We start from the raw sequence: 13,085 nt of genomic DNA, 5'->3' as shown, positions 1-13,085 counted from the left end.
ACTGTATGATACTGTTTGAATTGTGAATATATAACGACATGAGTCCGGTATTGTCGGGGGGGGGGGGGGGGGGTGTGTGTGTGTGTGTGTGTGTGTGTGTGTGTGTGTGTGTGTGTGTGTGTGTGTGTGTGTGTGTGTGTGTGTGTGTGTGTGTGTGTGTGGGGGGGGGGTCATACAGTATAGTATGTCCTTTAGTGTGTCCTTTTGTGACTGAGAGTAAATGCAGTGGTTTGTGATAATGAAGCAGTTGTATGCTTGCCATTTTCTCACTTAGTCTCATGGGCTTTGATATATTATGCGAGAGGGAGAGAGAGAGTGTGTGTGTGTTAAACGTTCCCAAATACAGTATATCATAAAAAAATACTGTATTTGTTGGACTGAGACAATGATTAAAAATGTGTAGGACTGCTGAGTCATACCATAATTCAAAGAAATCACCAAATCCATCATATTACACAGTGGGGACTGGGGGGTGCTTAGCCTATTGTACGGTTTCAAAGGTATACAAACTAAGCCATCCCAATGACTCTGTATTGTAATTTATTGTGCTCGATGATTGCACATTAGTGATGTTAAATGTTGAATAGAGCACCACCACATCAGCGAAGGACTTACTCATGGCCTTAATGACTGTCATTGAGAATTCATCCATTAATCTCTTCTGCAACAAAAAAATGCCATTCTAATCTCTATACACTGCCAAGTAACAATATGTTCACGTTTTGGAACGAGTTTTAGACTTTCAGGCTTGCCCTTTTATAATCAGCTGTATTAAAATGCTCTGGATGGTTGACTTGTCGGCTTCTTTGCTGCTAAGGCACCATCTGTTTAAACAGTCAACTAAAGCTCTTGAACCAAAGGTCACTGATGTTGTAGATTCCCCACAGAATGGCAACACATACAGCTGTATTAGTGCTGTATTAGTGCTGTATTGCAGCACTAACCTGACTTTGGGTGACATGTGATAGTATAATATGTTTGCACAGTGGTGGAAAAAAGTACTCAATTGTTTTTACTTGAGTAAAAGTACCAATACTGCAATTTAGTACAAAAGTATCGGCATCAAAATGCACTTAAAGTACTAAAAGTGTTCATATTGCGGAAGTTCAAAATGTGTAGAAAATCTATTGAAAATAGCCGATATGTATAGGGTTGAAGTGGGTTAATGTATGTTTTCTAATGTAATTAGTAACTAAAGTTTTCAAATAATTGTAGGGAAGTATATAAAGGTACAAAATGTTGCTCCGAAATGTAGAAGAGTAGAAGTGAAAGTACCGTAAATTGGAAATATTCAAGTAAAGTACAAATACCTCAAATGTATACTTAAGTACAGTACTTAAGTAAAAGTACTCACTTTCCACCACTGTCTTTGCGTGTCACATTTTCTATTCACATGTTAATTACATATAAGTTAGCCTCGCAGTGATTCTCAACCTGTGGTACGTGTATCACTGGTGGTACGCAGAGAGGAGGCAAAAAGACAAAAGTAGATTGAAATATGCATATGACTACAGGTACGTAGTTCTTCTGAAAAGCAATTGGTTGAAATAGGCTCTCCAGCTGTGCTGAAATGGGTATAGGACGGTTGACAGCACACCTAGCCGGATTGGACTGACTGCGGATTAGACTGACTTTCGTCAGTCGTCAGGGCTTATAGGAATGGAAAATGTGCACCCACATTTTACAAGCTTAATTATTTCACTGCCGAATACGTGATGTCACGTATTTCTAATAGACCCGCTGTCTACCGAATACGTGATATCACATGTTTTATATATCAATACGAAACGGCTACGCTGAAAACCAACTTCTAGTCCTTCGTCAGCCCCCAGCACCAGGACGCGTGCGCGCACACCCCTATAGGGTCCCATTAGAAGTAGGATCTTCTTTGGCTGTTATCTCTGAAACTACGAGCTGTGTGTTTTTTTTTACCAAACATCGGATGTGATTTGCGATTTTTCATCCGCTCGCGATCGACATGAGCTAATGCCATTAGCCGTTTCTTCTCTGAAAAAGAGTAATTTCCATCGGGCAGAGGCTAACTATACCTCCAATTATGACCACTGGGCGGCAGTTTAACGGAGGAAGCATGCTGCTTACCATAGTGACAAAAGAGGGGGGGGGGGGGGTCATTTCAGTTTACACTATACAACATCATGTGTCAGTCAGAATATGAAAAAAAGAGCAGATATTCACCATCTGTTATTTCTTTTCTTCTTTTCTCCCTTCGACGTCCTTTGTGCTACCAGACATAGACTGTACAATATTCTGATCACGATATCATCTCATGTCTGTGTGACTTGAAGATGCTGGCCAATGACGGGGATGAATGAGCCCTAGAGACTCCAGTCGTCAGCCAGACATCAAAACAAAGCCTCATATTATCATCTATCATTAGAGGGACTATACTCAGCATACATATAGCATGTTATTGCAATTATATGTAAGTATAAAGTATTAAAGATGGAGTGCCATGATTTTTTTCACACCCTGAAACATGATCATCAGGTCTTATTGTTATATAAGGAGGAACAATTTAAAAAAAAAAGTATTTGTTAAAATGTCGTTTTTATCTGGGCACCCCCACCAGTTCATTAAGTATGCCTGGTTTGCCTGGTGGGTGGTGATGGGTGGTGATCCACCTGAACTGAAGCCGCACCCACAGCTGTAGTTGTATGATAAAGGAGGAGGGGTTAGGGGAGGGGCTGATAGTGTGATGTCACTATATTACTGTTTTTTTTTCCATTGGCATGTTTGACTGTCAAGGGTTCAGCCTCCAGGAAGAAACCCTAAATACAAAGGGAATACATCATTGCACATAAAACGGACTCCAGGGTGTCTAATGAAGTACTGTCACCTCATAGACACATGAAAAACTGGAAAAATACAAAGATTGTGGCAAGATTGCAGACACGGTCATCTCTATTCTCTCCCTGTCTGTTTTTTGAGCAGCTGTATATTGACCACATTTACATGGTGGCCATTTTGTTATTATGCTCGGGGGCCCAGCCCAAAGAGGCCACTGTGTGAATATGGTCCACCTGGAGAAGTATTGTAATAGTTATTAACTTATTTTAGAATGCCAAATTGATTGCCAAATATAATGCATTTTGTGTATTTCTCTGCGTTATACATTCAATCTCATTGAAGGTCAGCAAAGCATTCTCACCAGTGTGATCATTTTAACTCAACCGCAGCTGTCAATCTAATAGCTGACCTGACTCCTCCACGCTTGTCAGTGAATGCATACTTTTATTTTTGTGTGTGTCGCCCTTATCTTTTGTGCAGATCCTTATATGACCATTTAGTATAGAGTCTCTGTTAGTGGGGTATACGAACTGTCTGGGATTGGGCTTGGAGAGGCTTGCGCTTGCTGGAACAGGCCAGGAGGCTTGTTCCTTACTCTCTGCTGAATCTTCTTAAAGGGACACTTCACCCTTTTTGCAAAAAAATATATGTTAATGACGTTTAGAAGCTTTAGAACACTTTCCTGGGGGTCTTTGTGTGTGTAATGTGTGGTTTTAGATATTTTAGATTGTAGCAGTGAGCCTGTTGTCTCTGATGTCATGGACACTGGGCTCACTTCCTTCCTGGACTACATGTTGTCTCAGTAAGACAGTTCTCCCCCCTATCCACAAGGAGGAGCAGTGCACCAAAGAATTATGGGAATTGTAGTCCAGTAAGGTAGTGAGACCAGTGTCCATGACATCAGAGACCCTGGGCTCACTGCTACAATCTAAAATATCTAAAACCACATATTACACACATAAAGACCCCCAGGAAAGTGATCTAAAGCTTCTAAACGTCATTAACATATATTTTTTTGCAAAAAGGGTGAAGTGTCCCTTTAATAAATTCTCAACACTTCACCCTGAAAAACTTTGTCAATCCTTCCATCTTTGGAAGAGCTGCACTATTGTTTTAAAAGCCATGTCTGCACGTTTGACTAATATCTGCAAACAACATGCCTCCTTTCTGAGGGTTGACGTCTGCAGAGCATGCCTCCTATGTGAGGGTTTATGTCTGCAGACTGCAGAGCATGCCTCCTATGTGAGGGTTTATGTCTGCAGACTGCAGAGCATGCCTCCTATGTGAGGGTTTATGTCTGCAGACTGCAGAGCATGCCTCCTATGTGAGGGTTTATGTCTGCAGACTGCAGAGCATGCCTCCTATGTGAGGTCTGATGACTGCAAAATTAGCCCTTCGCTAAACCCCACCCCAAAAAGCGATTGCCCAACGCCAATCCATATGCAGGTCAAGCTTTCATCACCTCATAGCTTTCAGTGTTATCATGGCTGTGTTGTTGAACACATACAGTGTACACAACTTAACGTCAGGAAAGTTACACGACTAACCCACCCAGGTGATGGCAATAATACTAATCACTGCAGTCTTACCGTGCAACATGAAAACTCCTGTCGGACGGCTGTTATACTGTTCCTCCCTCTGTCATTTCCTCGTGTTTCTAGTTTATTTAAATAATGTCAGGCTCTGCGGCGCATTTGTCCAGTGCAAAGCCTATACAGCAGGCCTGGTTGACTAGATTGACATTTTGAAGCACTCGTGCTACTGAAATGATCGATTATTTATTATGGAGAAATAATCGTCATTTAACATGTGTCTCAATGGGTGAGAAGGACAGCTTGCCCTCTCTCCTCGCTGCTGGGTTGGCTGAATAGAATTACATATGGAAGCTAATTAAGATTGTGATATCTGATTATGAATATGTACAGTATATGACCTACTGCTGCCACTGGCAGTTATAGATTTCGGATATGTTTTCACTTTTTACAGTCAAATATAATACAGTATGAACTTGAACTTGAGTATGATAGAAAACAAATATGTTAAACAATGTTAACTGTTCCACCAAATTGATAATAAATAAGGAGTAATGACACTCATGACATTTTATTATGAGTAGGCCTACTCAAGCCTCATGACCGTTAATAATAATAATAATAATAATAATAATAATCTGCAGCCTCCAATGTCCAATGCCAATCCAAGTAGTGTAGCAACTGTTGCTATGATGCAGGTCCAAGCTTTCATCACCTCATAGCTGTCAGTGTTATTTATATGAATGGTACAACCCAGAGGAACACATTTTACTCTGCACCACTTTGTCACAATGTACAATACATCAATGACAAGATTAGTAACTCGCTATCAGACATGGCTTCTCTAAAATACTACTCTCAGAGAATTCCTTTCAACAGGTTTGCTGCACTGACACAGGTATTGTTGCTAATGGCCCAGCGGCCAGCGTCATCTACTTCAATGTAATATTCAGCATCAGTACTCAATATTTGTCCGTTTATTCGATCAGCAATCTTATCACTGCATGGCTGCTAGAATAAGCTATAGTAATCTATTGTGTGCTGGGTCTCTATATGGGATCATGTATTAATATTATCACTGACTGCATGTTCTTTGAAGCAGCATGCTTCAGAGACACATTCTATACACGTTACTTGGCAGATAATGGAAATATGCAAATTTCGGATTCATGTTGTCTGTCCATGCGCTCTCTTTCATTATGTGGTTGATGACTTTTAATTTTTTTATTTTTGCACCGCACACTGTTATTAGATAGTATACACATTGTGATTAGGCTCTTGCCCTTTAAAGGATGGCTGCACTATGGTGATGATCCTATAGTTCATTTTTATTGTCTCCAATAAAATGGGGAGAGTATGTTTTGCACCCTGTCCGTCCGTCCGTCCGTCCGTCCGTCCGTCCGTCCGTGTGTGTGTGTGTGTGTGTGTGTGCGTGTGTGTGTGTGTGTGTGCGTGTGTGTGTGTGTGTGTGTGTGTGTGTGTGTGTGTGTGTGTGTGTGTGTGTGTGTGTGTGTGTGTGTGTGTGTGTGTGCGTGTGTGTGTGTCCATGTACAGCTAATCTCTGGCACCGTTGGCACAGTCAATGCCAAACTGTGCACACACACTCCCTGGATGGCCCAGATGAACCTGTTCTGAAACAGCTGGGGAAATGTGGGAAAATGTGTTTTTGCAAAACACATTTTCTGGTTAGATTTTTTTCCATGGGGCGGTTACAAAAAGATTCAAACAGACTCTATTGGTTATAGACCTACAACCAATCAGAGCAGCGCAGCCCGCTACGTCACACATACATACTTACGTACTGGGCCCTGGTTGGTCCTACACTACTGCTAGTCTGAGAAATACGGCCAACAATTGAGCAACACCAGACTCAATCTGCCTAGGGCAATATACTTTGAAAAGGCAGATTGACGGCTAGTTTTTAACTATAACTGCACCGATCTGTGTAAAACTTTGTTTGCGCACTCCCCTAGAGGCCAAGGAAAAACCTTTTCCCCCTGCATTTTTTTCATATTCATTGTTTGCACGCCCGCAAATCATGGACGCCAGTGTCCAATTGTGGTGAAACTGTGCAGCATGATGGCTGCATCCCACAAGTGAGATCTGCGCTCAGACTCAGAGGAGTGCAATTTCCGAGTTATATAATCCAACATTGACTAAAATATGAAAAGTAATGGATGCTAGCTGCGTGCCTACTGCCTATTGTAAGCCATCCATACGTTTGAGAATCAGACATTGTCCTCGTTTTGAATAATAGCATGTCCTTGTAAAACATTTTTGTTTCATGTCACCGTTAGCCTGGACGTCTTTAACACAATATCAAGACAATTATACCAAAACAGACAGCGGGGCTGCAGGCTATACAGCTTTAGCCAGACTGTACTGCAACCATGTCTAAATGCATCAGTACTGTACTGATAACCCAAAAAAGCTGGCAAACCATCCCTCAATCTTTATCGTAGATCTTCCTCATATGTGACAGGGGCCAGCAAAAAGGGCCTCAACTCGATTTTTACAGATTACAGATTATTACAGATTATTAAAGTACAGAATGTAAGATTTCATATGATGTATCATTCAATGAAATTGGACAATAATTGAAGGAGATATAACCATTTTAAAATGATTGGGGGGCCTTTCACCCAAAGCTGCAGAAAAGTCCCTTTCAATATTCACAACATTCACAACACATTCTTTGCAGTGTTCAAAAACGGAAAACATTGTGTTTTTTAGAAACACCTATATCTCCTTGGAGCTTTTCTTTATGACGTGACTGACTATACACTACAGAATGGGCCCCGTGGTGTGCGATACGATATGTGACTGAACACTCCTCGTCCCTCCTCCTCCTCCTCAGGTTTCTCAATCCTCCAGGCCATCATGGAGTCCGCCGTGGCTAATAACTGGCAGGTGACGGCGCGCTCAGTGGGGAACATCGTGGACCCCACGGAGTACAGGCGCATCGTGGAGGAAATGGATCGCCGGCAGGAGAAGCGCTTCCTCATCGACTGCGAGGTGGACAGGATCAACGCAATTCTGGAGCAGGTATCTATTATAGTCGGCACTCTGAAAACAGTGGATAAGGCATGCAGGGACGTGCACACATAAAAGGGGGCTTCGTTCAGCCCCCTGCCCTTTTACCCCGTCTGTAAAACAACTGCCCTCTCTCCACACCACGAATGCAGCGTCTATACTATGGTAAAAGAAATGCAAATGGCACTCATTTCCATGCCATAATTATACCCTGAAGGCAGCATTCAGGAGAATTGCTTTCCCCCCCCCCCCTTATTAGTCTCCTGAACTTGAACACAGCATTTTGCATTGAACATATCCACTACTTAAAGAGTGCTGGGTGGCGCCCCGAAATTTGCTGATCTAGATCTGCTATTTTCGCTTTGTTTTGTCCAAAAGTGCCCTCTTTATGGGATTTCAGCCCCCTGCCCCTCTAAATACTCTCTGCACGTCCCTGGTGAAAGTGATGGTTGTATACAGTATGTGTACACCATCAGGGCTATATGTAGCGTAGTGCACACCATGACAAATCAATGGCGTCCTCCCATCCTGTCTTTTTATATTCATTCATTTAGCTAGAACTATATAATATGACACACAGGGAACGACGTGTCTGTCGTTGTACAACGTGCATCTTTCAAAACGAAAATCTCTGACATCTAGCCTGGGGTATTCCATGCGCTGTTCTTATTAAATGGGCTTTATATGCACCTGCTGTTCCATGTTCACCGTTATGTCCAATTATATCCTCGTAGTCTTGTCTCTCTTTGTTCAACATTTCTCTTCTGTTTATACCTCCAAGCATGTTTGCATAATAATTGCATCATTTATAAAGGCCTTAGACCTATAATAACTGGAAGGCATTGTTAAAATACATAAACAATGAAATGTAATGAAGTTGCTCTTTGTTGTTGTTGTTGTTTTTGCTGTTAAAATTGTTTGAGGTTTACCTCGATTGAATTCACGCCAGAGGAAAGTCCATTCATCTGTGTTGTTCTCTTTAAGTGTTTAACAGCTGTCGTTTTGCCCGGTAGTTGTTGATTCAGAAGGATTTTGCTAATTTGTGTTGTGCATTTTAGATGTATGCTGCACTGTCACAAATCAGGGCAATTAGTATTTGGTTTACTGCAGGGCTCAAAGAAACATGAATTCGTTTGTAGTTGCCTTCATGACGCGGACACGGTTGAATTGTGGTTAGAATCATCCAAATAAAATCTTTCCTAGTGGAATGAATTGATTGGAGATAGCCGCTTCAAATCCTTTGACAACTGCTACTTTTTTCTGACATTCAAGTTGTCATTTGTAATTCAATTATCTGATGGTCTGTGTGGTTGCGAACGCAGTGAGCACTTACTATGAGACCTAGCAGATCATGTCTGTCTGTCTGTCTGTCCGTGTGTCACACTTTTGTGCCCATATATGGAGCTGCTTTGGGGACTCCTTATATGGTTATGGCTGAGTCATGGTGACATGACTGTGATGGCGTGGTCCAACTTGTGCCCATATATGGAGCTGCTTTGGGGACTCCTTATATAAATCTTAAAAAAAACCAAATATGTACGAGCTGCGTTCGCTTCCCGCGTTTGCGCGTCTTACTGGTATATACAGTATATATACTATATTTCCTGCAATGCGATGTTTACTGATTCTTAACACAAAATACCTGTAGACATGTTACACATGTGTGTCTCTGTATACTGTCTGTACAGTATGTGTGCTTGTCTGTGTCTACATTATTCAATTTGTTTGCGTGTGTGTGTGTGTGTGTGCATGCATGTGTACGTGTGTGTCTGTGTGTGTGTCTGTGTGCGTGCGTGCGTGCGTGCGTGCGTGCGTGCGTGCGTGCGTGCGTGCGTGCGTGCGTGCGTGCGTGCGTGCGTGCGTGTACTCATTTGAACCATGTCTCCTTTGCCAATACAGTAAATACATTATACAGTATAGGTGATTGTAACCCCATCTTTATTATTGGCTGACACCATTGCAGCTTTGTGATCATATAACTCTCCAGCCCCTGAGCGATTTTTAAGGGACTGGCAGCCGAGAGCTCTATAGTGAGAGGACAGTTCGCTCTTCTCTTCACTGATATACCGGAGATCTCCATATATGGGCATATAGTCTGAGCACAGATATCCACGTGTATCTCCATATAATCGGCGCGTGTGGCGTGCCGGTTTAAGTGTGCTATACAGACGCCATCCGCAAGCTTGCCACAACTTGAATTATATTAGTGATTAATAATTCGCTATTCTTTCGGGTTTTTTGTGAGTCACGTCTAATTAAAAAAACAAACAGAAAAGTGATATGGTCGCAGTCGCAATGTCTTGTTTGTTTCGTAGATGAGAGACAGATTATGCTGACGGAGAGTAGGGGTATAAGCATCCATTCGGGGCGTCAGCTGTTAAGGTTTATATCTGCCGTGTTGAGTTACAATTTGTTAACGTTGGCGTGAAGTGAAAAGCGTCTGTCTGGCTGACTATATAGCGTTGAATGAGATTGAATGGAAGGCAGACAAATACACAATAATAATATATTTGGCAATGTATTATCAATTCAGCCACAACAGTATAGTGCTGTACTGTATAGACACAGCAGCCATACTGTACAGTATGTCAGACCAGCCAAGCACCTTGAGCAGCAGTATACACGTGTCCGGATATCTCAAGGACGATATTCCTTCCGTACGTGAGCTGTCAAATCAACACTTGCTTCAGCATTATATCCGCTCCTAGTCTAAGTAGGACACACTGTCCCATAACAGCCACAACAATCGTTCCTACTATAAATAGCCTATACCCTCCTAGCCTGACGGAAGAGCTCTCACAAAGAGCCCAAACACAACTGAGATCACTCAGACATCAGTGAGCACCATTTTTGACACAACTCTTTTTGAGTGGTTGTATATGACTTGAGGTCACAGTTTATTATTCATCCCATCATCAGATGCAATCACATGCACGATGCTTCTGCCCATAACAGCAGGGGGACATTAGATATGACAGACAGTACCATCTGATTCCATTTGTACTGTCTCGGAGAGAGTTTAGATTTATAAAAGGGTCCATTCGGTTCCAATTGTATAGTACACTCTCACTCTCAGAGTTACAGACCTGTATAAGGGTCCAGTTGTGTACACTCTTTAGAGTTAGGCCTACAGAGGGTCCATTTGGTTCCATGTGTACACTCAGAGTTACAGACCTTTAAGGGTCCATTTGGTTCCATGTGTACTCTCTCAGAGTTACAGACCTGTAAGGGTCCATTTGGTTCCATGTGTACACTCTCAGAGTTACAGACCTGTAAGGGTCCATTTGGTTCCATGTGTACACTCTCAGAGTTACAGACCTGTAAGGGTCCATTTGGTTCCATGTGTTACACTCTCAGAGTTACAGACCTGTAAAGGTCCATTTGGTTCCATGTGTACACTCTCAGAGTTACAGACCTGTAAGGGTCCATTTGGTTCCATGTGTACTGTACACTCAGAGTTACAGACCTGTAAGGGTCCATTTGGTTCCATGTGTACACTCTCAGAGTTACAGACCTGTAAAGGTCCATTTGGTTCCATGTGTACACTCTCAGAGTTACAGACCTGTAAGGGTCCATTTGGTTCCATGTGTTACACTCTCAGAGTTACAGACCTGTAAGGGTCCATTTGGTTCCATGTGTACTGTACACTCAGAGTTACAGACCTGTAAGGGTCCATTTGGTTCCATGTGTACACTCTCAGAGTTACAGACCTGTAAGGGTCCATTTGGTTCCATGTGTACACTCTCAGAGTTACAGACCTGTAAGGGTCCATTTGGTTCCATGTGTACACTCTCAGAGTTACAGACCTGTAAGGGTCCATTTGGTTCCATGTGTACACTCTCAGAGTTACAGACCTGTAAGGGTCCATTTGGTTCCATGTTGTGTACACTCTCAGAGTTACAGACCTGTAAGGGTCCATTTGGTTCCATGTTGTGTACACTCTCAGAGTTACAGACCTGTAAGGGTCCATTTGGTTCCATGTTGTGTACACTCTCAGAGTTACAGACCTGTAAGGGTCCATTTGGTTCCATGTGTTACACTCTCAGAGTTACAGACCTGTAAGTCCTTTTGGAAGCCCCTTTGAGAGCCACTGCTTTACATAAAATAGGCTACATAACTAATATATAGAGCACATTTGATTACATTTAGGAGCATAGATTATTTAGATCTGAACTTTTCAAATTCAAACAGAACCGCAACGCGCATTTTGTTTTCACCCACGCACAACACATGCGCGTGCCGTGCATGGACGGCACATGCACACGCATCTGTCCTCTTTTTGGGAATTCAGAAGATGCATGGTCACCCTGGCCTATAGAGGAAAATATATTTACTTGCAAAATCCTCTTTTAGTTTTAGTTTTTTGATATTGGTTCCTTGTTGAGGAACCGATGTTGGTTCCCACGCACGCACGCAACACACACACACACACACACACACAGACACACCATTTACTGATTCATATTTGAGCCAACAATGTACACTATAGTCTTACATTTCTTACAGGATACATACTGTGATGATCAATACCTTTGCAAGTACCTACAAGGATACATACTACATTATGTGAACACGCACATGCTTTAAGGGGCCTCATCCCCTTCATTTATCTCCCTGGTGAGTAATCTACCCCTCTCTGGCAACAGCTTCATCCTTTTTGTTTTGCATCCAGGCCTAATATCGACCCAATCAATCTGACATTTTCTTATTTATAATTCATATGCTGATGATGCCAAACCGTCAACCATTTGTAGCTCAGACTACCATTTTACTTTGGTATATATTTGTCGATAAGAGAGAGAGAGAGAGAGAGAGAGAGAGAGAGAGTAGTGCTTTATTTGATTTGGGTGCTTGTGGGAGTTATTCCTCTCCGGCTATATGGGCCCTATGTTGGGTCTGTTGGTGACTTCGGTGAAGACTATGGGCTAAGACATGAAGTATACCACCGGGGCCTCAGGAAGACAGAGAGTGACATAGAGCCCTTCTTTCCCAAATACTTCTCATCAATAATAGAGGCTGCAATCCTGTCCATAGGTGCAGTTTGCCTGTGTGCGTGCGTGCGTGCGTGCGTGCGTGCGTTGTGTTGCGTTGCGTGCGTGCGTGCCCACTATACACATGAGAGTGTATGAGCGTGCAGGGAGGGAACGGAGAGAAAGGGAGAAGCAGAGTGGGACGCGAGCCATGCGGCATAAAGCATCCTCTGTAGTGCTGAGGAGGGAACATTAGGAGGGCTCTATGCTCGGTGGACGTCTGGAATTCCACACCCCAGGGAGAGTATATAGTACTATCGTATATAGTACCGTACGGTAGTAAAACGAGATGTGTCTGGACTGGAATGACGTCGTCGGCGTAGTATAGAGGTAATGTAATCCTGAACTGAAAGTTATAACATAACGAGTGGCATTTGTTTTAGTGGCATCAAGCATGACATATCAAGTGAATAATTTAGCATAGACACACTATGAGGGTGCGAGCCCAGCTTCCAGCCGCCACTTGACTAAACTGAATGCCATATCATGTCACTGTCGCATTATGATGAGTCATTAAGGATAATGTTCAGGTTATAGATCAATAGGTCAATCGAGAAATTCCATTGACCAAATCTGCAGGTGGCTTTACGTAATGGGTATTCTTTTATTTTCTGGCCAAAAAGTGTATTTTACACAAAAGGAAAAGAGAACACTATTGAACGTTTTATTTTACTGTGCAACT

At 42.4% G+C, this 13,085-nt stretch overlaps 1 protein-coding gene across 3 annotated transcripts in view; it reads left to right on the top strand.

The window, feature by feature from the left end:
• The window catches only part of LOC308327432 (glutamate receptor 3-like), an 87,876-nt gene that overhangs the window by 40,586 nt on the left and 34,205 nt on the right, over nucleotides 1–13,085 (top strand). For all 3 annotated transcript variants that reach the window (XM_080780899.1, XM_080780898.1, XM_080780897.1), the window contains exon 4: nucleotides 7,198–7,385. In XM_080780899.1, the coding sequence (XP_080637025.1) occupies nucleotides 7,198–7,385 (188 nt within the window). The remainder of the gene's footprint in view (nucleotides 1–7,197; nucleotides 7,386–13,085) is intronic.

This window comes from Protomyctophum bolini (assembly GCF_963924005.1).
Source record: "Protomyctophum bolini genome assembly, chromosome: 13".
Taxonomy (NCBI): Eukaryota; Metazoa; Chordata; class Actinopteri; order Myctophiformes; family Myctophidae; genus Protomyctophum; species Protomyctophum bolini.
This window is presented reverse-complemented; position numbering and strand designations above follow the sequence as displayed.